Source organism: Pongo abelii, chromosome 11 (genome assembly GCF_028885655.2).
Source record: "Pongo abelii isolate AG06213 chromosome 11, NHGRI_mPonAbe1-v2.0_pri, whole genome shotgun sequence".
NCBI classification, from domain to species: Eukaryota; Metazoa; Chordata; class Mammalia; order Primates; family Hominidae; genus Pongo; species Pongo abelii.
The window spans coordinates 101,118,690-101,136,292 of NC_071996.2; the positions used below are offsets into that span (position 1 = coordinate 101,118,690).

At 37.1% G+C, this 17,603-nt stretch overlaps 1 protein-coding gene across 1 annotated transcript in view; it reads left to right on the plus strand.

The window, feature by feature from the left end:
• Positions 1 to 17,603, plus strand: part of PLCL1 (phospholipase C like 1 (inactive)) — a 353,086-nt gene that overhangs the window by 296,717 nt on the left and 38,766 nt on the right. Inside the window, exons 4-5 of the mRNA XM_024243921.3 lie at positions 2,500 to 2,575; positions 5,031 to 5,140. Coding sequence (XP_024099689.1) covers positions 2,500 to 2,575; positions 5,031 to 5,140 — 186 coding nt within the window. The remainder of the gene's footprint in view (positions 1 to 2,499; positions 2,576 to 5,030; positions 5,141 to 17,603) is intronic.

Consider the following 17,603-nt stretch of genomic DNA (forward strand, 5'->3'; position numbering starts at 1 on the left):
GGATAGTTTCTTCACAAAAGCTGGACAATTTAATCCATCTTTGAGTAACAGTATCACTGCCCCCTTCAGTAAAGTTTTCTTTTTAAAGACATAATTTTACTCTTAACTGGTAACTTTACACACTCTTGCTCTGGATACATCTAATGCATAAAGTAATGTCAACCTTTATCTGGGTAAGTCCTCTATTCTTTTAGAGACAAAGCCCTGACAAGGAAATAAGATCCATTAGGAGATATTCATGTGACAGAACCAGAGAAAAGCTCTTTGTATTACTACAACAGGCAAAGGCAACTAGCAGCTCAGGCTGAGACATCAGATATGTAAATCAGGCCACTGCCAAATTCTATCGACTGAGTCAACCCAGCCGTCATGGCTGAGTCGTGCTGACTTCCCAGCTCAGGGATTATCTGAGGACATCTTCTCACCTTCTCTGCTTGGCTTTTGCGCTTTGTATTTTATTTCCATTAGTATCAGTTAGAGATCTAGGAAGGAGATGAAACTTAAATCGACCATTTTTTTCTCCCTGACAACTTAGATAAATTACTTAGTTGAGAGGAAAATTTGAAATTTTTGACTTAAATTGTGGTTTGGATTATTGGTACATTTTAGCTATTCATCTCATTTGTTTTTTCTATAGCTACTAATAATTGAAAGTTGACTGCAGAAAATAGAATAAATTTATAATTCTCAATACAATAGAAGCTGTTGACATAGAGAAAAATCAAATCCCCTTATGAAACAATTTCATATGAGCAATGATTTTATGTTCTGAGAATATTAATGATGAGATATGTGAGGACACAATTTGGGACTTTTATTACTAAAAGATTTCAGGTTATTTCTGAGGAATCTCAAAGAGAAGCTTGTTTTGAGGTAAAATTTTACTTGATTATCTCTTTATGATGTTTATTAGACAGTGGGAAAAACAGAAACAACTTATACCACGGGGTTAACAAATATTTACTTGGGGGCTTTTGAGAAGAACTTGAACTATAAGGTTTTGGAGTATGTTTTGATCCTAAATTTATTTTACCTCAAATAAGCATGTAATAAAGTTTTAACATTTGTTTTACTTTCTGATGTTTGAGTATTATATTTCTACAGGGGTAATCCTATTAAAAGCTTTATGCTTATTTTTCAGTACTTAATTTGAAAGAGAATTAAGAGCATACAAAATTACAGAAAAATGAGGAAGTCTAGAAAAAAAAAGAGTAGAGAAATCTAGAGACAAAAAGAGAGATGGGAGTTCAAAAAGATAATTACAAGTTTGAGAAGTGGTCAGTAATAAATAAAATGTTTTATTGCACACACATATGTGGGTAGCAGACAGGGAGAAGAATTAAGTATCATAAAAGCAAAACGGGGAAAAAAAGTGATTATGTAAATGGATGGATGCATCTGGAAATACAAAGCTGAATAAGATTGAGTCCCTGCTCTACTGGAATTACGATTTACTGGAGAAGTAACAAGATGGAAATAATATAGGTAAAGAATAAATCATAAGATAGAAAATAAAAAATTCCATGAACAGATTAAAAAAAATAGAATGTTTTGGGAATATGGGGAGTGAGAAGGAGACAGAAGGGGAAATCAGGAAACTAATAGAGGAGAGGGCACTGAAGTGAGCTTTGAGGCCTGGCAGGATTTTGATCAGGTCAGATGGCTTAAGAAAGTTTCCCTAATAGAAAGAAATGTGTGAGAGGAGGAACAAGTAGGCTGCGTTTAGAGAAGCGTGATTCATCCATGTCAACTGAGACTTAGGGGAACTGGAACACCATAGCTCTAGGTTAGAAAAATTTTACTTCATTCAGTAAGCAAGGGAGAAAATGACAAAGCCAGGAATTAGTTAGTACTGTAGTTCTGGATGATGATTCTGGAAGTGGTACTTAGGAAGGAGTGAGATCGGAAGGACCAGAGCCTACTGGTAGCTGAGTGGGACTTCAAGCCCACCTTTGAGTGCTGCACAGGGAGCTTTGAAAGAATTTGGATAAAATAGGAGATACTTCATTTTTTTGGTAGGAGCGGGGTGGGGGAGAGACAGGGAGGATAAAATGGAGCAGATAATATTTTTAAAGGTGACTTTGCTGCCTCTGGAAGGATAAACAACCCTGTTCTGGTTCTCATTGCTATTATGTTCCAATACCACTTGCCTTGATATTGCAGTAATCTTTGATGTTAAGGGAGTGGAATTAGGTATTTATGAATATGACCTGGGACATAAGGAATGTATATACATTTATTCGACAGCTACTTGTTTGGTGCCCACTGTGTGCCAAGCATGTTACACAAGGGAGTAATCATAAGGAAGGTGACACTAGCCTCAGTGTTAGGATGGATGGGGGTTGGAACAGAGCTTATCCTTCCCCCTCCCATCTGTTGTGGTGAGACTATGGGTTCCTTTTACTGGCGGTATCATGTGGGTCTCTCTGTATGTTGTCTTCCCAATGAGCCAGTTCAAGGATTCTGACAACCACCTTTTTGATGTTTATTTTGTAACAGATGATTCAAGAGAGCCGGTTTCTCATAGAAATGGCGGACACAGTCCAGGAAAAGATTGTACAGTGTCAGAAAGCAGGTAATTGTTTTTAATTTTTTTCTGTTTAGAAACTATAATAATTCTTGGTAGTTTTTTTTCAGAAACTTTCTGCTTCTTCTCTTAAAATGCAGTTATTTTATAGCAATGCTTAACTATACTTTAAGTTTCACTTTAGTCTTTGTTTAGTACAGACGAAATCCAAGTGATAATAGGTGGGTTGTATGTGAGCGTACAGGGTTGGGGTCATGTCTGAAGAAGTCTAGAGGGATGAGGGTTTCTGAATCTAGTTTTGTGGTTTGGAACCCCATCAAAACCTTCTACTGCTGGTATTGAAGCTATGGTTCCATACAGTCCCCTAAAACCCACTTCAGTTTTACAATTGGAACCAAAATCCTATTAATCTTCCAGGCTTTTGCCCCATTACTAGTCTTCACTTTAGATTTAGATTTGTTCTTTCTTTTTAAGTATGGGATGAGTCACATATCTGTGAGAGTACACTTGTTTATTTCTGTTCACCTTCATCCACACCCTTGTGCTTTCATCTCCTGGATCCACAGCCTTCTCTATCCACATACCCGATAATGATTATGACGAGGAAGACGACAACAGTAGCAACTGCTTGATACATTGCATATGCTATACCAAGCACACACACTATCTTACTCATGACAGCTCTGCAAAGTAATCATCATTATATCCGATTTATAGATGAGGCACCTGAGATTCTGAGAGACTGAGTGACTTACCCTAGGTGCCATATCAGCCTGCGGTGGAGCTGACCTTTGAATTCAGAACAAACTTTTAAAATGGTGCTTTTCACTGGCTGACCAGCAGGCTTAGATGTTTCTGTTGACAGGAAGCACAAAAATAATAATACCTGATACTTACATGGTGCCAGGCACTGCTCTGAGATCTTTATATGTACTGATTCACTTAAGCTTTACCTCTGTCCCATGAGGTAAACCCACTTGTTAACCACATGTCACCCATGAGGAAACTGAAGACCAGAGATGTCAGGGTCTTTCCGAGGCTCACATAGCTAGTAAGTGGTAGAGCTGGGCTCCACACTCATATTCTTTACTATGTGCTATGTTTGTGATGTTAGCACCAGGAAAGTTAACGTGGTCTTAGGCTGCATTAATAAAAATATAAAAACTAGAACAAGGAGAAAAATATAAAAACTAGAACAAGGAGACCTCATGTAGGCTTCTCCAAACCTATTTTGAGTACAGTGTTCACTCCTGGAGGCAAGTTCCCACAGAGCTCAGCTCCAGGAAACTGGGCAATGCAGTGGCCTTGCCTGGATGCCTTCCTTAAAGAAGAGTTTCATTGGCAAGCTGAATATGTTCGAATGGTTAACCTAGAGAAGACTTGAAGGGATTTTACTCAATATCTTTCTTCAAATATCTAAAAGCTTGCACTGTAGAAAGAGTTTAGACCTTTTTGGTCTGTGTCCAGCTAGCACCAAGGAGTAGAAGTTCCAAGGAAGGAGATTTTTGGCTTGATATCAGTCATAGCTTTCCGAAGATGGAATGAGCTGTTCATAAGAGAATATGATTTCCATCTTTAAGGTGCTAAGACAAAGGCTGAAGAAACGTGATGGTGATGGTTTTCATAATCTTCAAGCTTGAGCAGATGGTTGAACTAAAAATACTTTAAGGTCATTCCCAAATCTGAAACACTTGGGTGTTTCCCAAAATGCTATTTTTAAAAAAGCCTTTTTATTTTTAGTTCAACATTACTAATTACTCATTGTTATCTATGTGGGTTCCAGGACCTACTATTAAGTGACAGGGATGGTTCATAAAGAAAAATAAGACATATGCATTCCTCACATATGGTTGCCATTGACACATCAAACCATTCCATGCATAAACCAGGAAGAGGACAAACAAGGTTGATGTAACCTGTTGGAATAATTTGCTTCTTACTTATTTACTTATTAAAAATTTTTTTAATTTTTAATTTTTGTGGGTACATAGGAGGTGTATATATTTTTGGAGTACATGAGATGTTCTGATACAAGCATGTAATGTGTAACAATTATATCATGAAAAATGGGGCATCCATCCCCTCAAGCATTTCTCTTTTGTGTTACAAACAATCCAATTATACTGTTTTAGTTACTTTTAAATGTACAATTAACTTATTGTTGATTATAGTCATCTTGTTGTATTATCAAATACTAGGTCTTATTCATTCTTCCTATTTTTTTGTACCCATAGAATTTACTTTTTTTCTTCTCATGTCATTTTCTATGGCTCCTGGCTGTTTTAAATACAGTTTAGCTTAATGCATTGACTATTGTCAATTTGTGCATAAGGACAGCTCCTTGGTGGGATGAACAGAATGAAAAGGATGATTCAATTTAGGGATTTGGAAATTATGAGAAGACAGGAATGTGAAATTATATTTTACTGATAATATTTTCATTATAAGATGCCCATTTTTCTGAGATATACACTCAGATTTCTTATGCATTCTTTCTTCAAAGGGATGGAGTTCCATGAAGAACTTCATAATTTGGGGGCAAAAGAAGGCTTGAAGGGAAGAAAACTCAACAAAGCAACTGAGAGCTTTGCTTGGAACATTACAGTATTGAAGGTAGATGAAACATTCAGATGTCCCCTGTGCCTTTACTTTTCTCCTCCTCATCTCTCCAATGTGTAGAGAAATGTCAAGGATTAAATATGATGGTTTGGATTTTTAAACCTTTACTTTAGATTCAGGGTTACATGTGCAGGTTTGTTATATAGGTAAACTGTGTGTCACGGGGGGCTGGAGTGCAGATTATTTTGTCACCCAAGTAATAAGCACCTAGTATGCAGTAGGTAGTTTTTTGACCCTCTCTCTCCTCCCACCCTCCATCCTCAAATAGTCCCTGGTGTCTGCTGTTCCTCTCTTTGTGTCCATGTGGTCTCATTGTTCAGTTCCCACTTATAAGTGAGAATATATAGTATTTGGTTTTCTGTTTGTGCATTAGTTTGCTTAGGATAAAGCCCTCCAGCTCCATGTTGCTGCAAAGGACATGATCTTATTCTTTTTTATGGCTGTGTAGTATTCTGTGGTGTATATGTACCACATTATCTTTATCCAGTCCACTGTTGATGGACATGTAGGTTGATTCCATGCTTTGCTATTGTGAATAGTGCTGTGACAAACAGACATGTCCATGTGTCTTTATGGTAGAAGGAATTATATTCCTTTGGGTATATACCCACTAATGGGATTGCTGGGGTCAAATGGTAATTCTGTTTTAAGTTCTTTGAGAAATTGTCACACTGCTTTCCACATGGCTGAATGAATTTACATTCCCACCAGCGTTGTATAAACATTCGCTTTTCTCCACAACCTTGCCAGCATGTGTTATTTTCTGACTTTTAGCTATTCTGACTGTGAGATGATATCTCACTGTGGTTTTGATTTGGATTTCTCTAAGGATTAGTGATGTTGAACACCTTTTTATATGCTTGTTGGCCGCGTGTATGTCTTCTTTTGAAAAGTGTCTGTTCACGTCCTTTGCCTGCTTTCTAATGGGGTTATTTTTTGCTTGTTAATTTAAGTTCCTTATAAATTCTGAATGTTAGACCTTCATTGGATGAATAGTTTGCAAATATCTTCTCCCATTCTGTAGGTTGTCTGTTTGCTGTCTTGATAGTTTCTTTGGCTGTGCAGAAGTTCTTTAATTAGATCATACTGTCAATTTTTGTTTTTGTTGCAATTGCTTTTGGTGTCTTTGTCATGAAATCTTTGTTAGGTCCTATGTCTAGAATGGTATTTCCTAGGTTAGCTTCCAGAGATTTTATAGTTTCAGGTTTTACATTTAAGTCTTTAATCCATGTTGAGTGATTTTTGTATATGGTATAAGGAAGAGGTCCAATTTCAATCTTCTGCACATGACTAGCTAGTTATTCCAGCACCACTTATTGAATAGGGAGTCCTTTCTCTATTGCTTGTTGTTGTTGACTTTATTGAAGCTGAGATGGTTGTAGGTGTGCAGCATTATTTCTGAGCTCTCTATTCTGTTCCATTGGTCTATATGTCTGTTTTTGTACCAATGCCATGCTGTTTTGATTACTGTAGCCTTGTAGTATCGTTTGAAGTTGGGTCAAGTGATGCCTTCAGGAATGTGTGGCTTGATCTCTAGGTTCATTCTCTAGGAGATGGGGAGCTGCATACTGGAATTGACATGGTTTTTGCCTTAATAAGGCAATGAGGTTTTCTGTGCAGGCAGGGTACAGCCCATGTGTGAGATTAATTTGCCTGGTGTATGTGTGTGTGTGTGTGTGTGTGTGTGTGTGTGTTTACTCACATGAATACTTACATTCAAGTCAATATGGCTGTTCTTGTTTGTGGAAAGAATAATGACAAATGATTCTGGGGAAGGTTCCAACACAAATGATTTCGAAGCGACAAAGTACAAAATATCTAGGGCCATTGAGGATTTTTATTTTAAGAACAGTTCCTATAAATACATTTCTTTTTGCAAATAGCTTTGGAAGTCATTTTCTTGAGATTATGATTTGCTCTCTGCTGCACATGAATTTTGGAATTTTGAAGTAAATATGCCACTTTTTATATTTTCTTACATGAAAAAAGAAATGATTTAGGCAGACAGAATATATTCTTGACAGCTAAATGGGAGAAAAATAGCTACAAACAAAATTAATAATTGCTGGACATTTAAAGAACACTCATTTTGTGCTAGGTACTGTTTTATGAGGTTTATATGAATTAACAATTTAATACTCACACCAACTCAGTATTGTTATTAATCTCATTTTACAGGTGAGAAAACGGAGGCATTGAAAGTCTGTGTGTATTTCCTGAGGGCGCTCAGCTAGTAAATGGTGTAACTAAATTTTGAGCTCAGGCAGTCTGGCTCCAGACCCTGTGTCTTTAACCTGTGCTGCAGAGATGCTGCACATGTTTATGTGAAAGTGTTAGGTTAACTGTAAGACATATTACAAATGTCTATTAAAAATTCAGTCCACAAGTGGTAAGCCCCTACTATGCATTGGGCTCTGTGCTAGGCATTGGGGATACATGGAGAACATGAGCTACAGACCCTGACCTCATGAAGTTAGTCTGAGGCCAGTGGAGGAGGGGGATGGATAAGGCATCATTTTCTTAAGGAGCAGGGATGACCTAAAGCTGTAGTGTTAAAGAGGTGCTTATTATAACCCTAGATTATAATGTGGCAGTGTATACCCTGATATAAACATTTTATGTTCAGAAGATTTTATATGGGCTTGTTAATGTGCCCGTCACAGAAAGGTGCTAGGGATACAAATATCAAGAGGATTACCTGGGTCTCCAAGACTAGTCTATAAGGAGAGACAGACATGTAACTAATAATGGCCATCAATTGTTCAGCACTTATTTTGTGATCAGCACTCAAGGGTAGGTACTTTATGTACATTTCCCCTTTCTTCCTTGCCACAACAGTGCAATCTTGCATCATGACATGCTGACTCTGATAGGGCTCACCCCATCTCACAAATGAGGAAATTGAGGCTTGTGGGGGTTGAAATTTCTTGCCTGGAGTCACACAGCTAGTAAATGGCCAGCCTGCAATTTTTAACTCATGTCCATGGTTCTATCCACTACACTGTTCTGCTTCCTCTAAAACTCCATCCATGTGGCTGAGTCCCTGTATTAGTATTTTCTCACACTGCTAATAAAGACATACCCGAGAGTGGGTAATTAATTTATACGAGAAAGAGGTTTAATTGTCTCACAATTCAGCATGGCTGAGAGGGCCACAGGAAACTTACAATCATGGTGCAAGAGGAAGCAAACATGTCCTTTTTCATATGGCAGCAGCAAGGAGAAGTGCTGAGCAAAAGGTGGAAAAGCCCCTTATAAAACCATCAGATCTTGTGAGAACTCACTCACTATTACGGGAACAGCATGAGGATAACCTCCCTTATGATTTGATTACCTCCCACCAGGTCCCTCCCACAACATGTGGGGATTGTGGGAACTACAATTCAAGATGACATTTGGGTGGGGACACAGCCAAACCATATCAGTCCCACTGGGTCCGGGCAGCCTAGTGCAGGAATAAGAATGTAGGCCCTGTGTGATTACCTGATAGTGGTGAGACTAGCCAAGTTATGTAATCTCCCTCAAGGTGGTAATAATACCGACATCCCAGATTTTGTGAGAATTAAATGAGATAATACATACAAAAGATGTAAGTCACAGTGCACAAAACTAGACAGCATATATGTTAGCTGTTATTTTTGTTTGTTTGCCAGGTGAAGATGAACATGGAGAAACCAGGTTTTTGTTATTTTTATTTCTTTGTTAACTTCTGACTTAAGCCCACTTAGTGTTGTCAGAGATTTCTTAATGTTTTTGTTTGGTTTAGTGACAGAAGCTGATTGCTAGATGTGATTGAGCAAATGCTGTTCAAATTATTCCAAGAGAGAGCTTTTCAGACAGAATTGATTTTCTATTATTATAACTCACATACTAGCTGCTGGTATTTCAGCTTGAGCACTAGAGTAGTGGACTACTACTAAACAAGAGTAGAGAATATTTCCACACTTCCAATAGCTCCTTTTTCTCCTCCATTGAGTTTGGGGTCTGTTAATCTGATGTCCTTTCCCCAAGAGCTAGGCAAATGATCTCCTTTGAATTTGAATTATTAGCTGAGAGAAAAAGAGCCTGGGCTCTGTTGGAGACTTTTTATTCCAGTGGTGCTGCTCTAAGAATATATCTTTTTCTGTAAGATTCTTCCTTTAGTTCTTATGCGTTAGATCTGAAACATTTGGTTCCTACTTGATTCTCCAGCCTTGCTATTGATTTTCAGAGCTCCTCTAAGTATTTTAATAAATGCTCTTTGTTTATAAGTTTAGTAGATTCAATTTACCTTGCTTCCAGTTGGTTGAATGATTAATAACCATCCTGGAAAGACATAATCACTGAATTAGGAGGCTGTGGTATGACTTACCTATACAATTCTGCGTTGCCTACTGAAAAAGTTTCCTTATACATGATTTAGACTAGTATTCCCTACTATCTACAGAGAGGGAGTGGGAATTAACCAATTCTGGTTAAATGTGTTGGTTTGTATTTCTAAAAGTATTTAATTCCAGTGTAATTTCCAATAAGTAAGGAAGGAGCTGGAAAAAAAATGAGAAATGTGCCCTCAGCAAGTTGGGGGATTGACAGCATGGAGTGGTGCAAAGGGGCATTGGCTTTAGAGTAAATTGAGCTGAGACTGAAAAATAAATTGTTTAGTGTTTTCTGCAGTTCAATATTACATTTATCTGATATTTAAAATGACAGGGAAGCTGGAGAAAAAATTGCAGAAAGACACATGACTAACTTTACAATATAGTGAATAAGAATTATAATTACAGTGTCCAAATTGTTCCAGAGACCAGGACTTAGTATTTAGCAAGGAAACTGAAATCAAGGTGCTTCTGGAAGATCCCACACTTGTGTTTTTCTGTAATTCATATTCTAGCGCCTACAAGGGTCCAGTGTAGGGACTTGCTTAGCCTATCTTTTGCATTTTTCCACACTTTTGCCATATGTCTGTATCCAACTGTAGCAGTCAATTTGCTCTTCCTTTCTTTCTTTTTCACTATTGTACATGAAATTGGTCTCCTTACATAGCCATTGTGTTTATTTAGGATGATAGGATGATTCAGTCCTCACTGCCTTTTCAAGACAATCACTGGATCAAAATAACTCCATTCCATTCCACCCTCACTTGTTAAAAGACCTTTCCCTCTGTTTCTTCTCCATGATGTCCTTCTTGTGCTGATATAATAAAATACCTGAGACTGGGTAATTTATAAACAACAGAAATTTATTTCTAACAGTTCTTGAGGCTGAGAAATCCAAGATCAAGGTAGGAGTGGATTTAGTGTCTGGTGAGAGCACAGTCTCTCCTTCCAAGATGGTGACTTCTTGCTTCGTCTTTCAGAGGGGAGGAACGGTGTCTCCTCAAATGGCTAAAGGGAAAGAAAGGCAAAAGAAGGTAAAAGGGCCTAGCTAGTTCCCTCCGGCCCTTTTATAAGGCACTAATCACCTCCTAAAGGCCTCACCTCTTGATATTATTGCATTGGGGATTAAGTTCCAACATGAATTTTGGAAGGGACACAAACATTCAAACTATAGATATTTGGTTGTTAACATAATATTAAAATCTCACAATGGAAATTTTTCCTGTTTTTTAAGGCTTTCAGAAAGGGATACTACAACTTCACTTCCATAGCCAACATATTCTAGTACATTGTTAGTAATTTTGGAAGTGTTTCTCTCATGAGAGTTCTGAAGATCTCTTGGGAGCAAGATGTGGACTTACACTATATTACTGATAAAATGCTATTTGCAATGAAGTGGAATTCATCTAAAGTCTTGAACTCTATCCAGAGTGATTTGACTTTTTAAGTACAAAAAGAACTGCATTGTAAAGGTGATCACATCTATAAAACTGAAATTAGAAAGAACCCAAGGGGAGCATTTTAGTGAGCTTTCGCAATATATATTTTTCTAACTTGTCCTGTTGGCTATTTTAAGAAACTAAATTTTATTACATTGTGTTTTTAAAAGTTTTATATAAAAATCAATTTTAGCAGGCTGGACAAGTATCAAGTAGAGATATATAAAAATAATATTAAAGAAATATAATTAATAAGTATTTTATTACAAAGGAAAAACTGTGAAGTAGGTAATCACTAGAGCTTAAAGAAGAAATAAAACGGCTAAGAAGTAGCTGCCCTTCTTATTTATTCATGACTTTCATTGATTACTAGTTGAATAACAGGCAATAAATAAAAAATGAATAAAACTCTTATCTCTTCAATGGTCATTCCTATTAAATATGTATTTACACTTTTCCTGGATAGATTTCCAACTTATAATGTAATGCATTCCAATGTGTGCCATGATTCTGGGCTGCTTTTATAAATTTATGTTTAGTATATGTGACCATTGTTTTTCCCCCTAATGCTTTTGCTTTTTATCACTACTTAAGCCTTTGCTCCTTCTGCTTTTATCTAAAACATTTTCAATTTCCGTGGGAAGAGCAGAGATTGAAGCTTCTCACTTCTCCGTGTGTGGTTATGTTTCTAACCCAGGCAGATTCCCTCACTGAATTCCCGAATTTCAGGACCTTACAGTTCTGGGGAATCTTGCTACATAGAGGAAATTACATGGATGTCAGTGTAGAAATATGCTTTCAGTTAGAGCCTGAAAACACATTTGAAGTCTCTGTTCATTGTTGAGAGACAAAAGAAAGGAAACAGATGATGGGCTAATGGGAAAAGAAGTATGAGGAGAGGCATCCATCTCTGAAAGCTGAGTGAAAGTGAGAAGTGGGCTACCCTTCACTTACTGGCCATAGATATTTAAAATCATTCTATGAGATACTGTGGAGAGGGCACTGTTAGTGTGAATGTTCAAACCAGGCTCTTCCAACAGACATAGTGACCATGCCTTTGGGGGCTGCCTGAGGGTATATAAAGAAGGAACATGCCCAGTATCATCCACATTGTCTATTGAGAACTTTTCCAGTGGTGTCTCTGGCATCTGCCAGCTGTTGTTGCTGTAGAATCTAGAGAAAGGCTAGGATTCCTTTTGAGTATTCAGAAAAAAACATATTTACAAAGTCTAGAAACAGACCTCCAAACAACAACAATAATGCATTAATAATACACCATTCTTAATATTGATATTATTATATTATCAATTATTGAGAAACAGCAGGCAAAGTGATTAAGTATGCAGATGCTGCAGCCAGACACTTCCTAGCTGTGTGTCCTTGGGAAAATTTTGTTTTATCTCTATGCTCTTGTATCAGTTGGGGTATGCTGGGTTGTGCTATAGTAACGAAAATCTGAAAATCTACTGCAGTATAACATGATGGCTTATTTCTTGCTTGTACTACATGTCCGTCACAGGTAAGTAATGGTCACTCAGGAACACAGGCTAAAGGAGACTCCATCCCAGCAAGCACTTCTGCAATCCCAGAGGTAGGGATGCAAAAATGGGCTTTAAAAACTTCCGCCCAGTAGAGTCACATGTCCCTTCCACTCACATTTGACTGGTCAAAGCAAGCCACAGTCAAGTCTGATTTCAGTGGAGTGGGACAAATGTAAACCTCAGGGAAGAGGAGCAGGTATTGGTAAATACAATCTACCAGTGACAGGTTCTTCAACTATCCCTGCCTCATAGGGTTATAATGTGGACTAAATGAGTAAATATATATAAAGCAGTATCTGGCACATGCTATACAAGTGTTTGTTATTTTTATTATTAAAAATGAACATTCAGTGCTTACAATAATCAAGTGATTTTTACACAACATTTTAATTACTTTTAAGGATAACCCTGTAAAGTTACTCTTATTATACCCGTTTTACAGATAGGGGAAATGAGGCTCAAGAGGTTAAGAGCCTTCCCACTGGCATATAGGAAGTGAGTGATGGAGCAAGGATTTAACTCTAAAGGCCATGTTGTCATCCCACTATGCTATATTGTCAAAATACTTACAGCACCATAATAATAATGATTTGTATTAACTGAGCACTTTCTGTGTATCAAGTATCCTACCAAGTGCTTTATATTTATTATTTTACTTATCTAAGGGAGTGAGTGTCCTGTCCATCTAGTATGAATATTTCAATCACCTTGACAGAATATGCCTACTGTCAGTAGTCAGTGGTTAGTGCAGAAAGCTACAGCGAGAGAGTATAGCTTGAGATCAATTTATTTACAACACTATATTTACAAAGCAACTCTCTGTTCTCAATCTAGTTTCCCAGGTATACTTTTCTAGTGGAAAATAGAATGAATTGACCAAGTGGTATAACTAGTTCCATCTGCCCAGTAGTCACATTTCTCTTTGTAAGTAAATCAGTTAACTTCCTTTTTTATTGGTCCATCTCCTATGAGCTTGGTTAGCATGAATCAGCTTCCCAGGGCCTGATCACCCCTGAGCGAATGGATACAGATGAGTCCTTGGACAGGTACGATTGGGAATCACGAAAGCAAAGCAAAACAACAACAATACCAAAGCAGAAGACCAGACCCAGGACCCCTGAGAGCCCAGCCAGCCTCCTCTTGTTCCTCTTGGACAGCTTTTCTATTCATTGGCTTTTAGTCTGGACATTGCCAGCTGCCATTTCTTGATGGGACAGAGGAAGTTTAAGAGCCTTGCCTCTAGCAAAAACTTTACAAAGGCTATACTCCTTTCATATTTCTTCCTCATGCCCCCTCCTCCACAGCCACAGTTCTACTGTTCAGACCTACAATCTGTCCTTTATCAACTGAGGAGTTACAGCAGAATCTATTCTGTGTCTTCTCTAGGCAACATTTACTTCTTCAATTTTCCTTTTGTTGTAAAGTTTATTTTAATGTTTTTGTCTATTAAATGTTTAAAAATAATGTTGGAATTTTGGCAAACAGTTATGGTAACAGTCGTGCCAGAAACATTTGGTGAATGCAATTGGGAGGGGCAAAATAGGGATGAAGCCAAAATTGAGGGTCTTATTCCAGTGGCAGCCAGTTTAGTTTCGCTCAACCTAGTAATCCCTAAACTCACTTGGAATCTTAGCCAGCTGCTTTACAATGGATATCATTGATTACCAGGAAGAAGGTGGGTGGCAGAAGGGAGAGAATGGATGGATCACTTCTAGAAAAACAGCTTGAATCTCATATGTCAGTACCATTGTTTTTATGCACAAAAGAAAATATTATTAGGCCTTATAAAGTGTAGAGTATACATTTAGAAGGCATAGCATCTATCTGGGGGTTATAAACTAAGTTTGATATATTTATCCTTGGACTAGGTATTTGAAAAGATTCTCCTAGACACATTTGTAGAATCTTGTTATTGTTTGGCTAATTAGTGCAAAATAAAGACCCTTCTCTCCCACCTCAAGAAGGTGTTGTTGTTTATTTCCACACTGACATTTATAAATAAGGAAGTGCAATGCATAAATGAGGCTTCTAATCCATAAATTAGCAAACAATAATTTAACAAATTTTTATTTTATTTTATTTTTGATGAAACCAAATTTATTAATTCAACAAATGTATCTGTTACGTCTTTACTAGGTGACAGGCTTTGTGCTTGGGAATGTACTGGTGAATAAAAATGTGGCCTTCTGGTCTCAGAGCTGACAGTCTAGTGGGGGAAGCTGTCATTTAACAATCACATGATGTGTGTTAAATTTGTCCTTATGATGGGTGCCTTAAAAAAGTGCATGGCACTATGAGAGTGTGCAATGGGATTTGACCTAATGGGAGAGGTCAGGGAAGTCTTCCACGAGGAAATACCAGTTCAGTGGTGAGTAAATATTCTAGCCTTTCATGGATTCCAAAACCCTGCCTTGTATCTTGATACTTGAGTGTGGTTGCCAAAACAATTTGAAAATAATGGTGAAAAGAAAACACATCAAAATAAAGATGTGCTGGACCTCTTCAACATGGTCTGGGGAGTTCTAAAATTTCTGCCTTGCTCATTTAATTACCACTCATTAGCATTATGGCTAATTTGTTATTATATCAAATCTGGCCATATTAATTACAAATTAATTTAATCATCCACCTTCTAAAATATAATCTGCAGCAAAGTTTTATAACCATGTGTATCCATAAAATTCATTTGATAGCTTATAGTTGCAGAGGAGGATGTTATAAGGTTGGTTTCTGAGAAATTTCTACAATTTAAAGCTGAAAAGATGCAGAGAGAGAGAGAGAGAGTTATATAATATAGAATATTAGTATTAGTGTTAGATATATGGGTAAATTTTTTGAAGTATAATTGATGCATCTATAATTTAAAAAAAGCCACAAGTATAAAACATTATTTCAAACCGCTCTTATCCAACAATATAGGACAGTTCAAATAGAATGTTAATGCTTCTTAGCAATAGGCAGACTGGTTACGTGGTGTCCAGATTTCTGCCTTGGGTGGCTGCATCCCAGCTGTGCTGCCCAGCAGTTTAGTAGAGATAAAAGCCGGGCTGTTGACATGATTATGGAAGCACACACCACTTTATCTCCAGTAGAACTAAATTTAGCATCTCTTGGAGGTACACTTTTTTTTTTTCAGATGAAAGCTGCATTTTATAATGAATCTGAATAATTCAAAAGTGGCAGGATCCTAATGAATAGATGCATCATAGACCAGAGGACTTGGCTCCAACTTGTGAAGTTATTGAAGGTCTTACTTTTCTTTCAGGAAAATTTTCCTTAGAGAAAATTTGTTTCTTACGCACAGAGTTTTAGCCTAAGGTGAGTTGTAGCTTAAGTGAGTTTGATGTCTTAACTCTGCATTAACTATTTCTTACAGTGATTTAAGTGGAAAGAAAACATTGATAACCAATTTGTTTCATTCTGGTTCCTTACAGCCCTTGTAGGTTTTATACTCACAAGCTCCTTTTCTGGTATTGTTGCTCAAGGAAGACAAAAATGGGCTACATCTATCTAATTTCCTTATTGTTAATCCAAATCAGAGCAGAATGAGTTCACTTCTCTGAATGTGTGTGTGTGTGTGTGTATCTATATATACATATATACACAGATATATGGTACGCACACAGACATTGTCAAATAAAGTCAAATCTGAATTTAGATAGAGAATCTGTTCAAAAGAATTATCACAATAAGGAGAGGGGACTGCTGTGATAGGGGAACTATTGTAACGGGGAGAATGCTCCTACCTTAAGATCTGTAAGCATTTGAAAGGCCAGGCAGAAAGGATTTTTCTTTTATAGGGAAGGGCAAAGAAGGTCAGAAAGAAGCACATATGAGGGAGTGGGTCGCGTGATCCCACAGTTGATCCTACAGTGAGGAAACATCTTTCCTGTGGTCAGTCCTTTCTTGGTAAGAGGCGATTAAGGAGAGGCTGTCAAAGTTCCAGGGCCTAAGGGGAAGAGAGAAGCCTAATTAAAGTTTGGCCAAGTCCAGTTAGTAAGTATCAATATTTTGTCCAGATTGGTTAGTGGACACAAACAGACAAACAGTTCAGCTAGTCATTTATGAGGCAAGAAAGGAATTTGAAAGGTCTGTGTATGGCCATGTCACAGATAAACAAGGGAGATTCCATGAGTCTTAGCTAAGTCCTATGGGGAAGAGGGGTTCTTTGCAGTAAGTAAGGTCTTTCGAGGAACACAAAAGGATGGGGGGATTTCTTAACCATCCCTGATTTCCTGGAACACAGGGCTCAGATAAAGTTGAGCATTGTCAACATATGCATTTATATATTGTATTATGCTGCTAATAAAGATATACCCGAGACTGGCTACTTTATAAAAGAAAGAGGTTTAATGGACTCACAGTTCCACATGGCTGGGATAGCCTCACAATCATGGCAGAAGACGGAAGAGGAGCAAAGGAATGTCTTACATGGTGGCAGGCAAGAGAGCTTGTGCAGTGGAACTCCATTTATAAAATCATCAGGTCTCGTGAGACTTATTCACTACCACTAGAACAGTATGGGGGAAACCATCCCCATGATTCAATTATTTCCGTTTGGCCCCGCCCTTGACACGTGGAGATTATTACAATTCAAGGTGAGATTTGAGTGAGGACACAGCCAAGCCATATCTCATATGTATAATAATTTTATGAAATATAAAATTATTAAATATATAAAATATATACATATAATATATAAAAATATACTTATTAAATATATAAAAATAGATACATATAAATATATACAAATATACATGTATATATAAAATGTTATGTGTGTATATATGTATATGTGTACATACAAATATGTAAATGTAAAAATCTAAAGGATAATTTAGGTTAAGCATAATGAAATTAGATGCTACTTTTTTAAAGTCATATTGAAAAGATCGTAATTATGGAGCAGCAAAAAAGTTACCCTGGAGTCATAAGTGGTTATTTTCCAGTTTAATTAAACATTTCTTATTTCAAGTAGATACAATGTGCTCAAAGATACATCAAATATGAGATTACATACTCATAGTAATAGGCCAGGAGGATAAATCTTTTTTTCTCATTTCCCACTTTTTGTAAAATGATTTTGTATTATTAATTACTCTCCATACATTATTGATACTTT